Consider the following 14,375-nt stretch of genomic DNA (forward strand, 5'->3'; position numbering starts at 1 on the left):
GGGTGTCCCACACGCAGCAGTGCTGTGAAGATGCTGTCAGGGAAGCTGGATGAAAAGGGTGACGCTGGAGGCTGCTGAGCAAGATGTGAAGCTGTACAGCCGTATCAGCGGTGTGGGCGGATTTATAAGAGCAGATGTGTGAAGGTTAGGGTGACCAGATAGCAAGCGTGAAAATTGGGACGGGGGTTGGGGGTAATAGCACCTAAATAAGAAAAAGCCCCATAGTATTGGGACTGTCCCTATAAAATTGGGACATCTGGTCACGCTAGCGAAGGTGTGGAAGCTGCAGCCAGAGGTGGGGGAAGCTGGCACTGGGGAGGGAGTGCCACAAAGATGTGGACACTGGTGGGGAGGGAGCTGTAAGAAGGTGTTGAAGCTATGACGGATGGAGGATTTGGGTGTGCTGGTTTTCAGGATACCCAGGACTATGAGTTAGCTTGTTACCCACTGCCTCTAGTTGTAAGGATTCTTGCCTATGGTGACTGGAGGTTAGCTCCCTGATGCCACTCAGTCGCCCTCCTGCAGGCTCTTCCAGCCATGTCTTTGCCTTGCAGGTTAACAAGAGGTGCACCCCAGTCCCTTTGTCTATCTGAAGCATTCCCCTGTGGTTTCCAGCCCTGGTACTGGCTACTCACAGAAATTCCAGATTCTCTGCTCCCAAAGGAGCATTGTACCCTCAGTTTACGAGTTTTATATTAAATCATCATTCCTGTATAACACACTGAACTTTTGAGCACTTACAATAAAATCAAAGAAGGTTTAAGAAAGAACAGAAGTCCCACTGGAAACATGAGTGTGATGGAAACAAATGGTTGCAATACATAGCAAAATAATAAAACAAGAACTAGGATGTATACTTATAGTTAGTTACCTTTCCTATCTAATAAAGCAGCAGTTCTTAACCAGGAGTCTGAGGCTCCCTGGGGGGCCGTGAGCAGAATAGAAAGCTCACGCTCCAAGCCCCAACCCTGCCACACTGGGCTGAAGCAGAAGCCTGAGCAACTTAGCTTTGCAGAGCCCTCTGGGGCATAGAGCCCTGGCCAACTGTCCTGCTTGCTATCCCTTAATGCCGACCCTGGCTTTTATATGGAGAAAAACTGTGTTATGGAACAAGTCGGGCCTGGAGTTTTTATAGCATGTTGGGAGGGGGACGGACACCTCAGAAAGAAAAAGGTTGAGAACCTCTGTAATAAAGAAGGTGTTTACCCCAAAAGTACGGTCTGTGGCAGAGATAATAGATTGGATCCTAGTTAGCTATGCTTGAAACACCCCTGTACTCAACAAGATGGCTCCTTAGTGAAGGGATACAGAGTGTCTTTCTCCACACTGATATATTGAATCTTTATTCACAGACAGGATGATCCTCTGTCTAACATTCCTGTTTTCCTCCAAGTGGATTTGATTGTAGTTGTCATGCTTTTCCATTGACAGTTCTGGGATGGAGCAAGGACAATTGAAGCTTGTGTTACATCACTGGCTGATCAGAAAGGGGTGACAACTCCCTCCCACTTGAAACATATGATTCCATGATAACCAAGTTGTACTTCAGTATCATAAGGCATAGTTTTCAATATAGTTATATTATTCCTCAAATATTACCCATATGCACATCTTGCAATGATTATGCATATTGGTATGTTTTAAGCTTTCAGCAGAGATCTCACATGCTATCCTTCATGGATATATACTGTGAAAATAGTGTATTAGGTGTAGAGAATTTGTCATCTCAGATAGGAGTTGCTTGTAAAGAACAGTTTGCCTGTTTGCACCAATGGGGCTTCTGTGTCACATTGGGTATGTAGGAGCAGGATTTTATAATGTCCCATAAGAATTAATGTATGATTTGATTTCATCCTGTCAGCCACCCTTTTTGAACAGCAGAAAGGAATGACAGACCAGAACAATCCTTATGACCGATTATGGTCACCTTTTTGTTTTAGGATAAGTTATAATGTTTACTATGGTTTCCTATATGTATTACAAATTAGGCACTCTAGTTACATATACATTTATTTGTTTTAAGGTTTTAGTAAGAGACAGGATCTTGTATTGTATCTATGTTAAGGAGATTAGATGAATGTTGAGGGCCTGAAGCCCCAGTGTGAATTGTTTTAGTTATAAGATTTAGCAAGGCTTGATTTACAATGTATTCTGCTAAATATACAATACTGCTGTCTGTATACCTTTGAAGGTTTCTGTAAGAGATTGTTTGTGTGAATGAGGAATGCATGCATCAGGAAAAGATAAGGTGTGAAAGCCATCACAAATGTCCAGATGGTCAAAAAGAAGTGAGAAACTTGGAAAGACCAGAAGGCAATCAGAATACATCCATTGTATCCGATGCTAAACATATTAGCAGCATTGACGACCTCAGAGGTGAGGCAGGCACCCCCAAAGAAGAGACAACAAATAGGAGATAACGATGGGAAGCCCAACAATAACCATCAAATGATAACACCACTTAAGGACTAATGATTATAGGATAACATTGCAAAATGCATGGACTCGAAAGGGAATTTATAACTATAAAGCTGGGGTGTTTTGCTGTGGAACTCTGGATTCAGTCCTGCAAAGCCTCGGAGCATCGGATTGCGACCAACAAGAGCCCAGGTCCACACTCGTGCTCAATCTAACTGGCCATTAGATTGACTCGAGCTACAACAGACTGGTAACTATAAACATCACTGGCAGAACTGTGTGTGTGTGTGTGTGTGTGTGTGTGTGTGTGTGTGTGTGTGTGTGTGTGTGTGTGTGTGTGTGTGTGTGTGTGTGTGTGTGTGTGTGACTGAAAAGCATATGCTAACTGTTGTATTTTCAATAAATGCTGTGTATTTCCCTTCCTCTATAAAGACCCTGTGTGCTTTGTGTAAGCATAACAGGTGAAAGTGTCAACACTGTGGAGTGTGGGAATCCATACAAATGAATCAAACCTGCAGATTGTTTTGTGGGGTGTGAGAGTAGAGGGAGCTGCCTGTATCATGATTAAGGTTAATATTTTGTCATAGGTATTTTTAGTAAAGGTAAGGAACAGATTGCAGGCAATAAACAAAAATTCACAGAAGTGCATGACCCTGACTTTTACTAAAAATACCCAATGGGGGGGGGAAACAAATAGAGTGCTGCTTGGGTGCTTACAGCTGCTCCAGCCCAACTGCTGCTGTTCCTGCAGCAGAGGCTGATCACTGCTGCTCCAGCCCCAGAGGGGCTGACCCAACCCTGGCCAGCTGCTCTGTCGGGCCACCAGCTAGTTGCTCTGTTGGCAGCAGCTCCTGCTCTGCCACTTCTTCTGTGGCAGAGGCTGACCACTACTGCTCCAGCCCCAAAGAGTGCTGACCCAATGTCAACCACTGCTTCAGCCCTGGGGCCACGGCTTCAGTGACCCTGGGGCTGACATCTGCTTCCGCCCTGCCCCAAAAGCAGTCATAGAGTTCCTGGAAAGTCACAGAATCTGTGAACTCTGTGACAGAATCGTATCCTTAATCATGATCAATAGAACTGGAGTCAGAGGGTCAATGTTCCCTGGGGTCAACTGTTGATGGGACACCAGGGGAACTACTGGAGTTAGGCTGGAAGCAACTCAACGACGTGGACAGAGCAGTCCACAGAGTTTAATAAAATTGCACTTATTCAACTTAACCTGCATTCAGCTTCAGTCTTTGGAAATGAAACATGGTGGCAGCACCTGACCAGTGAGTACTCTGAAGTGCAGCAGCTGACCATGTCTGCCCCGGTCGGTCTGAAGCCCTCTGGATTTTGAAGATACAAACCTGCCCCAGCGGTAGGCCCAGTGGATGGAGGAGTTCCAGATGTAGTCCTCCCACATGACCAGCTCTGTGTACAACAGCAGGAAAAGTATAACTAATAAGTTACTTTATTGGGCAAAGAAATCTGCAGCATTCTGAAGCTCACCATTCTTCAAACCTCACAGCAGTCCTATGAACCCTGGGAATCTATTGCTCCACAAAGCAGAAGAAAACTGTGGAGTGACACAAGTTTTTCACTAGAGACCAATCTGAAAGAGTAGGGATAGACCTTCATGTACAGCCTTATGCACACTGACTGCTGCGTGCAGTTTCGGGGGCTTGGCAGACTCTCAGTTTGGAATGTGATAGTGAGTTATGATACTTTTTTGGTCTCTTTTTGATTATATGGTTTAGTAATGTACAGGCCAGACAAGATGATTTAATGGTCCCTTCTGGCTTTACATTTTATGACTTGGAATCATCACCTGTGGGAATGGCTGCACTGGTAAGGGGATCTCACATTAGACAGAAGCTTAGACAATACACATGGTGTTGGAATTATTATCGTCAGTGATACAGGTTATCTCTGACACCAGTATAACCATAAATTAATTTATTACACTTAAAGGCCAAATGATATTCATACAGTTGCTCCAGACGTGCCTCAGCTACCTAAGCAATCATCAGACCCATACAATAAAATGCAGTTATTAGTATTGAGCAGGTACTGACAACAAGACTAGTCCTTGAGTCCTCCAAATATATGTTGACTAGCTGTAAGTTGAACAGGCAGGCAGACACTAGCAAGTGACCCCACCTATTCTTTCCCCTTTTATACCTTTATAATACACCTATGTATCTAACATCAATCAGTTTTAGGTCTCCACTTTTGTCAAAACCAGTCTGAACCATCCCTGACTATTTGGTTGGCAAGTGTCCAGGGACTTCAAAGATTCCTTTCACAATAGTTTACTTATCTTTATCATAGCTGCAGTTGTCCTAGGAACTTTTTCTCCATTATTCATTCCTTTTAATTAGTCCTTGCTAATAAAGGCTCCAAATTTAATTTCTTATTTTACCTAACAAAGCACTCTTTCAAGGTTTCATTTTTTTATTTTTAGCAAAGCAAATTAAACCTGTATATTCCTACACACGGGTGTGCAGTTGAAGCCTCAGAAGAAAGGATGAAAGCTCCAGGAGGGGCAGCACTCTCAGAAATATGTACAGTGAGACAATAGCAAAGGAGAGCAGGTGGCCAGGATTGCATATCCACAGTGAGATGCATTTACTGTGGGAGGCAGTATGAGCAGGTAAAGGAAAAAGGCCCAGCACTAGGACACCACTGCAAGGAATATGGCAGGTTGAACAATATTAGCAGTGCGTGCAAGAACAGACAAAGGTCTCAGAAAGCTTTAGTCAGACTGCACAAGAGGGGAATAACTCATCACAGTGGTGATCGCATCATAACTCTTTCCTTGAGTCCAAGAACATCTGAAGTTCAGTCTTTTGGGCCAGGAAAGCAACAAGGGACAATACCAACCGCTATGTATGCAACAATGTTGATGGGGAAAGGGTCTCTGCGATAGCAGCTGGATAGCGCACCTTCCTGCAGCGTGATTCATTGGGGTTAATTGGCCTTGAACACACCGTTTACAAAGAGCAAGAACAATCTAATAATGTACAATGAGGACACATTGCAGCCCATAGGAAAATGTGATCTCCTGGTGACTAACCTGAAAAATAACAGGTGGTAGGTACCAGCTGAAGTTTGTTGTAGTGGATCATACACACCATGGACCCTTGGCGCATACAGTGGTACAAGCCATGAATGTGATCATGGTGCAGTGTCAGAATTTTATAGTCTGTCTATGGGAAGTGTCCCATAGACAATGGAAACAATTTTAAAAGTAAATGGGATGGTAACAGGTACTTCAAAGGAAAGCTGTGACTGAAAGTAGACCTCACAATGGAACCATAGTGCTTACCATGAAGAAAAATTCCAGTTGCACTACATAATGAAGTATGCAAGGATCTCAGAAGTGTGCAGAGTAGGGATGATATAGCACCTGTAGAGACTAGTCACATCTCGATTAAGCAGCATGATAGTGGTAAAGAAGTCATCAGGCAAATTATGCATCTCCATAGACTCGAAGCCATTGAACTGGGCATTGAAAAGATGCAAATGTTGACTGCTTACAATTAATTACATCTTGGCAGAATGTTCTTAAGCCAGAATTCTTATGATCTGTGATGTGAGGAATGGAGTTTGGCACATAAACTTTGATTAAAAAGTCCAGCATATTGACAACTTTTGCAACACTATTTGTTCACTACAGATGGCTGCACATACCCAGGTGTTCCAGAGAAGACTCACCCAAGGGCTGGAAGGACTTCTGGGGTAAAAATAATTGCAGATGATATCCTCACTGTAGGCAAAGTGAGCAATAAGGCAGAAGCTGAACTAGACGATCACTGAAAACTACAAGATTTTGACCAATGATGCAGGGACAATAACATAACTCAGCCTGGAAAAAATATGACTCAGACAGCATAAGGTGACATATAATGGATATCTGCTCAGAGCAGAGGAACTGAAAGTAGATTCCCAACAAGATCAAGGCAGTCAGAAACATGCCAGCACCAGTGGATGTAAAAGGAGTTCTTCAGAGGAATGGTACATTTTCTCTCCACATCTGATTGCAGTAGCAGAACTCATACATCAGTTCACACGGCAGGATGTTGCGTGGGACTGGGCAGGTCTCCAACAGCAAACATTTGACATGCTGAAGCAAATGATAATGGATGTCACTTGTCCTGAAGTACTACCAGCCAGGAGGGAAACTGACACTCCAATGTGATGAATCAGAGAAAGGATTGGGTGTAACTTTTTTGCAGAAGCTCCAATCACTTGTGCCAGGAGAGCCCTGTCAGAAACTAAACAGGTGTACACCCAAATAGAAAAAGAGCTTCTGGCTTTTCGAGTGGTATGATTTTACCTGTGGCCAGCAAGTAATAGAGCAATCAGACCACAAGTGACCCCTGGAGACAATCATGGCGAAGCCTCTTCGTAGTGCTCCAAAGAGGTTGCAGTGCACAGTGATGCACCTCCAGCACTACCAGGTAGAGATCAGATATTTTCAAAGATGTTAAAGGTTGTTATCTGACACCCTGAGCAGAACAATTGACTCGGCATCAATGAGTTGGGGAAAGGGAATCAGGGAATTGAATCTATTATCATGCTATGCTATTGCCCAATTTTAACAATGAAGCTGATGGAAATCAAAGAGGCTATGGAAAAGAGCACTCAACTACAGGTCAACAAGAGACCGATATTTTCAGGCTGGCCAGAAGACAAAAGTCAAGTTCCTGTAGGAGCAGAACCATATTTTCAAATGAAAGTTTAGCTATGTATGCAGGATAAAATCATGTTTCAAGGACAGAGAGCTGTTGTTCCTGCCTCATTATGTAAGGATGTTATGCAAAAAATAATGCCTCACACCTTAACAATGACAGCTGTCTTAGAGTTTGAGAGTGTTTACTGGTTGGGAATTTTTACTCAACTCTGCTTATTGATAGAAGGGTGTGACATCGGCCAGTTATGTGATAACAGAAAGAGACTCTGTTCCCATGTTAGCTGCCCACCCAACCTTAGGGAAAAGTGGGAGTGGACTTATTTACCTTCAAGGAAAAGCAGCACTTGATTACAGTGGACTTCTATTCACATTTTTGGGAGGTTGATGACCTTCTTGATGCAAGAAGCAAGTCAGTGACTGGTAAACTGAAGGCCCACTTTGCAAGATAGGGCATTGTGGACCCTGTATTCACCTACAGAGGACACGAGTTTGCCTGGGAAGATTTAAAGGGCCCAGAGCTCCTGCCGCTGAGGGGAACCCAAGCCCTTTAAATCCCAGCCCCAGTCCATCCGCGGGAGCCGCAGCCGGGATTTAAAGGGCTCTGTGCGGCCCGCAGGGGGATTCTAAATCCCCCGCACACGGCACTCTGCAGGCAGCCCAGAGCCCTTTGACTCCCAGCCGCAGCTGGGATTTAAAGGGCTCTGGGTTCTCCGTCGCTGTGGGCAGCGCAGAGCCCTTTGATTCTCGGCTGCAGCTGGGATTTAAAGGGATCTGGGCTCCCCGCTGCTACGAGCAGCGCAGAGCCCTTTGATTCCCAGCCACGGCTGGGATTTAAAGGGCTCTGGGCTCCCTGCGGCTGTGGCCAGCCTAGAGCCCTTTGAATCCAGGCCGTGGCTGGGATTTAAAGGGCTCTGGGCTGCCCCCAGAGCACCATGTGCAGGGGATTTAGAATCCCCCCTCGGTCCACACAGTGAGGCTCCGCGGGCCGCATGTTGTGCAGGCCTGGTTTAGAGGGACAATTTTTCTGCATTTCCCTTTACAAATAGATCATCAAGAATGGAAATGGAAATGTGAAATTTTAAGAGTTAACTTGATAGTTAATATGCACCGCAACAACCAAAGGCTATGCTTCTGTTACTAGGGAGTTTGTTTTTTTGTGGGTTGGCACCTTTCTTACAACAGAAATGAACTCAAATTATTACTGAAGATCAGACATGTCATACTGTAAAAATGTCACTTTATTTATTTTACTCAAGATTCCCCATTTAGGATTTAATGTTTTTAAAAAATTGATCCATTATACTTGCATACTATACACTACGCATGTATTGTTATTAAATGCATACAATGCTATGCAATGTTACTTATTCCCTGGCCCAAAGAATTTTGTCATAAGAGTGGTTAATATTTTAAAGTTGCTTAAACTATGTAAGAATGGATTGTTGTAAAGTAGTATTTAAATTGCTCTTGAAGTATCAGTTGGCTTTACATTTTTTAGATTTGAAGTTAATTCATTAAATTAACTAGATAGCTTTAAATTATTCACTCATTAATTTAAATAGTCAAGTCTTTGTGTGAGCGCTGTACTCTCTTGTAAGCGATCCAGTGCCTTTTTAGCTAATGTTTCTTCTCTCAGTTAACAAATCCTCTGAACGCTTCCATTTGTGCTGATTTTCAAAACATGCTTTTGCCTGATTTATAAGAAGCATCTATTTTATATTGGTGTATTCCAGTTTTAACTTTCAGGAGACGGTACATAAATCCTTATTTGAAGAGAGAGAAAACAGGCTATTGCTGTTGATTTAATCATCAGACACCTCAGGGAGCTAGAGGTCATATTCTGAAATTCATCTATGTGTTTATTCTCTGGAATCATAAAGGGTTCTGAATAACTATACATCCCAAAGTGATATATTTACTGTATAAGGCAAGGTTGCCTAACCTATGACCCATGGGCGGTACACGACTCACCAGAGCATTTCATAAGGCCCGCAGCTGCTTCAACACAATATACTAATGGCTGATTCATTAGTGTTTACATCATTTTAGTGTCACCATGTTTACATCATTTTAGTTTAATCAAGTGTGTAACTAGAGAATACTGTACATACTGTTGATATCTAAATACATAGGAAACAAGATGAACTTAAAATATTAAATCAATACAGCTGACTTTAAATCTTATTAAAATACGTAGAATCCATTTGGTCCACATAAGATTGTGCTTAGTTTTATGTAGCCCACCTCTGCAATGAGGTTGGGCACCACTGGTAAAAGGGAATCTTGTTGTAGTTAATTTTGTTTAAAAAAAAAAGTATAGTGAAATTTCTCAGGAGTTTTAGATGCTGACGTTCGGAGTGGATTTGATTTAAATCATGATTTAAATCACTAGTCAGGAAGACTCACTTTAATCATGGATTTCTACATAAAAGTGCATTCTTGTTAGTTATTACTAACCTGAAGATCCTGTATGTTCAGACATGTTCCTTTTGTCATCTTCAGTGCCTCTTCCTCCTGAGAAGGAACACTTCTCATGATGTTGTTTCATTCGAGAAACCAGGCCTTGCATTTCTTTGTTGCACTGTTTGCATTTTGCACACATGCCTGTCTTACCCACAGGTAGAGGAACTTCATTAAAATATTCCCGAACTGGGGCCATGTCTACATCTAAAATTTTGCAGCGCTGGTTGTTACAGCTGTATTAGTACAGCTGTATAGGGCCAGCGCTGCAGAGTGGCCACACTTACAGCAACCAGCGCTGCAAGTGGTGTTAGATGTGGCCACACTGCAGCGCTGTTGGGCGGCTTCAAGGGGTTTCGGGGAACGCGAGAGCAAACCGGGAAAGGAGACCAGCTTCGCCGCGGTTTGCTCTCGCGTTCCGCGAACCACCCTGCAAACCGCAGGGAAGGAGACCTGCTTGCTCGGGTTCGGGGAACGCGAGAGCAAACCGGGGAAGGAGACCAGCTTCGCCGCGGTTTGCTCTCGCGTTCCGCGAACCACCGTGCAAACCGCAGGGAAGGAGACCTGCTTGTTCGGGGAACGCGAGAGCAAACCGCGGCGAAGCTGGTCTCCTTCCCCGGTTTGCTCTCGCGTTCCCCGAACCGCCGAGCAAGCAGGTCTCCTTCCCTGCGGTTTGCAGGGTGGTTCGCGGAACGCGAGAGCAAACCGCGGCGAAGCTGGTCTCCTTCCCCGGTTTGCTCTCGCGTTCCCGGAACCACCCTGCAAACCGCAGGGAAGGAGACCTGCTTGCTCGGGGTTCGGGGAACGCGAGAGCAAGCCGGGGAAGGAGACCAGCTTGATTACCAGAGGCTTCCTCAGGTATGCTGGGATACCTGCTTATTCCACGGAGGTCAAGAAAAGCGCTGGTAAGTGTCTATACTTGATTACCAGCGCTGGATCCTCTACACCCGAGACAAAACGGGAGTACGGCCAGCGCTGCAAACAGGGAGTTGCAGCGCTGGTGGTGCCCTGCAGATGTGTACACCTCCTAAGTTGCAGCGCTGTAACTCCCTCACCAGCGCTGCAACTTTCTGATGTAGACAAGCCCTGGGTCTCTTTTACGGCCTGCTGCCATTATAGGTGTCATAAACAGATAGTTAAGGGTTAATGTCTCTTTTACCTGTAAAGGGTTAAGAAGCTCAGTGAACCTGGCTGATACCTGACCAGAGGACCAATGGGGGGACAAGATACTTTCAAATCTTGGTGGAGGGAAGTCTTTGTTTGTGCTGTTTGTTTTGTTCGGTTGTTCGCTCTTGGGGCTAAGAGGGACCAGACATGCAACCAGATCGTTCTCCAATCTTTCTAAAACAGTCTCTCATATTCAAAATAGTAAGTACTAGCTAGAAAAGGTGGATTAGGCTTATGTTTGTTTTCTTAACTTGTGAACGTGTATTTTGCTGGAAGGATATTTTTACCTCTGTTTGCTGTAACTTGTGTCTTAGGCTAGTGGGGAGGGAGTCCCTCTAGTCTATGTAAGCTGAAGACCCTGTAAATATTTTCCATCTTGATTTTACAGAGATAATTTTTACTTTCTCTTTCTGTAATTAAAAGCTTTCTTTTTTAAGAACCTGATTGGTTTTTTTTTCTTATTTAAGACCCAAGGGGATTGGGTCTGAACTCACCAGGGGATTGGTGGGGGGAAAGGAGGTGGGGGGAAAGTTAATTTCTCTCTGTTTTAAGATCCAAGGAGTTTGGATCAGTGTATCTCTCAGGGTAAACCAGGGAGGGGAAAGTCTGGGAGGGGGAAGGAGGGGGAATGGTTTATTTCTCTCTGTTTTAAGACCCAAGGGGTTTGGGTCTTGGGTCCCCCAGGGAAGGTTTTGCGGGACAGGGAGTGTACCAGACACTGGAATTTCTGGTTGGTGACAGCGCTATCAGATCTAAGCTAGGAATTAAGCTTAGAAGGGTACATGCAGGTCCCCACTTTCTGGACACTAAAGTTCGAAGTGGGAAACATACCTTGACAATAGGTTTTCCCTTCTAGTGAGAGAATGGTATGATAGACCTGACATCAATGAAGGTGTCATAAACAGATAGTTAAGAGTTAATAGAACAGGAGTACTTCATGTCTCTTTTGACTGTAAAGGGTTAACAAGTTCAGTGAGTCTGGCTGTCACCTGACCAGAGGACCAATCAGGGGGCAGGATACTTTCAAATCTTGAGGGAGGGAAGTTTTTGTGTGTGCTGTTAGTGTTTGGTGGTTGTTCTCTCTGGGTTCTGAGAGTGACCAGACGTGCAACCAGGTTTCTCTCCAATCTCCCTGATACAGGTTCTTATAGATTCAAAATAGTAAGTACTAGGTGATAAGGCGAGTATGTTTGTTTTCTTTATTTGCAAATGTGTATTTGGCTGGGAGGAGTTCAAATGTGTATTTGGCTGGAAGGATTTTAATTTGTACTTGTATACTTAGGCTGGGAGAGTATTCCCAGTGTCTATAGCTGAAAGACCCTGTAACATATTCCATCTTACATTTACAAAGATATTTTTACTGTTTTTTCTTTCTTTAATTAAAAGCTTTTCTTGTTTAAGAACCTGATTGTTTTTTTATTCTGATGAGACCCCAGGGGACTGGGTCTGGATCCACCAGGGAATTGGTGGGGAGAAAGGAGGGAAGGGGGAGAGAGAGGTTAATTTTCTCTCTGTGTTAGGATTAGTTTCTCTCTCAGGGAGAGTCTGGGAGGGGGAGAGAGAAGGAGGGGGGAAGGTGGATTTTCCTCTCTGTTTTAAGATTCAAGGAGTTTGAATCACAGTGATCTTCCAGGGTAACCCAGGGAGGGGAAGCCTGGGAGAGGCAACGGAGAGAGGGTTTACTTTCGTTGTGTTAAGATCCAGAGGGTCTGGGTCTTGGGGGTCCCGGCGCAAGGTTTTTGAGGGGATCAGAGTGTACCAGGCACTGGAATTCCTGGTTGGTGGCAGCGCTACAAGTACTAAGCTGGTAATTGAGCTTAGAGGAATTCATGCTGGTACCCCATCTTTTGGACGCTAAGGTTCAGAGTGGGGAATTATACCATGACAGAAGGGTACACTCAGAAAGACCTCAAGACTTCTGGAATATGCTGCTCAAACAGTTTCACTTTTGTTTTTACTGCCTGTCTCTCCCTTCTCACATTTATCTCCAGACTTCTTCTCCTTGTCCATATCTATTCCACCCCCAGTAATCTTCTATTCATTGAGCTTTTTGAAACTTTGCACTTTTAGAGAGAGGTATGGAATTGACTCTGTGTACACAAATTTGCAGAGGGACAATAGGGTTGAAGTCTGTTGTTTCTCAGCTCTGTAAATTATTTAATTATTTATTTCAAAACATTTTTGCTGTTAACAAGCATGTTATCTCTGGAGACACAAATCCACGATTTGAGTACTGCAAAACTAAGCATCTCTGATGGTATCTTCTAGACTAAGCACTGAGTCCCACTGGGAAGATAGAAAGATTACCCTAAATAATTTATGAAGAAGCTCCTGGAACCCCATAAGATTGGGTCCTTAATCTATGAACTATTGGAACTAATTTATAAAACTTTTCTTAAACATTACATGACTGTATTGTCTTATAATATAGAATTAGAATTTATATTCCCTATTCCATGATGAGATATCTTTGAGCTATAATGTATCTTAATTAAAACTATCTTTAGAAAAGTTTTTTCCTTAAAAAGCATTTTATCAAAAAAATCAGATTTTTTTTAATTTAAATCGGATTTTTTTAAAATCATTGTTTTTTTAGCTACCCTGCTGATGTTACATTCTAATGAAGGAAAACACATATTCAATAATTTACCAATTTTTGCCTTGTCTTGGCATAAAAGCCGTATTATCAACTCTAAATGCTCAAAAATCATAACTTAAGACCTTAAAAATAAATTAATAAATAAAACTTGAGTCATTAGGGCTTATGTTTAAGTGAAAACTGAGAGTCTCATTTAATTACACTGCTCTACAGCCAGAATGCTTCTGAAATAAATGTAGTCCAACTTTACTAATTCTGGATCACTGAGAACGAAAATGATGCTTAAAATTGTTGATTGGCTCTAGTTTTCAAGGTATGCTATTGGGTCAGTATATACGACCCTTGACTTGGGAATGGCGGAGGATAAGTGAGTTATAAAGGGAAGGAATCTCAATTTAAACCAGAAATGACTAAAATACATCTTTGACTGGATCTATGAATAAATCTATGACTGGGTTTGGACAGTACTTGCTTTTTAGGCAAAACAATGAATGATGCAATCTGAAGCTGGTATTGTGTCATACATGATATGAATTGCATCATGTTATTCCTAGAAGTCATGGATGATGCAATCATAACAAAGCTTACATCACTCTGCTGAACAAATTGCCCTATATCAGCTGTAGAAATCATACAGTGTCGTGCTCTCTTATTTGTCAGTGTTTGATTTTGCAAAGGGACACATTTCTGTTTAGCCAAAGTGAGCAGAGATGCCTCGTACTTGTGTGAACAGTGCAGATAACTTCTGCTATGTTTGTGGTGAAGTGACTTTTGCATCACAAAAGCGCAGTAGAACTACTATGGTTAAGAAAGCCTATCACCTTTATTTTGGCTGCAAAATTGGAGATCAGGACAAGAGGTGGGCCCCACACATATGCTGCAACACTTGTGCAACAAATCTTCGCTAGTGGTTGAACAGGAAAAGGAAATCTATGCCTTTTGCAGTGCCAATGATTTGGAGAGAGCCAACAGGTCAAACCAGCAATTGTTACTTCTGCATGGTGCCTCCAGTTGGGAAAGGTGTGTCAAAGAAGAAAAAGTGGGCTGTGCATT

At 43.1% G+C, this 14,375-nt stretch overlaps 1 protein-coding gene across 1 annotated transcript in view; it reads left to right on the forward strand.

The window, feature by feature from the left end:
- The first annotated feature begins 7,063 nt into the window (after positions 1-7,063).
- Positions 7,064-14,375, forward strand: part of PDCL2 (phosducin like 2) — a 44,215-nt gene continuing 36,903 nt past the window's right edge. The window contains exon 1 of the mRNA XM_050948135.1: positions 7,064-7,189. Coding sequence (XP_050804092.1) covers positions 7,154-7,189 — 36 coding nt within the window. The 5' untranslated portion in view covers positions 7,064-7,153. The remainder of the gene's footprint in view (positions 7,190-14,375) is intronic.

Source organism: Gopherus flavomarginatus, chromosome 3 (genome assembly GCF_025201925.1).
Source record: "Gopherus flavomarginatus isolate rGopFla2 chromosome 3, rGopFla2.mat.asm, whole genome shotgun sequence".
NCBI classification, from domain to species: Eukaryota; Metazoa; Chordata; order Testudines; family Testudinidae; genus Gopherus; species Gopherus flavomarginatus.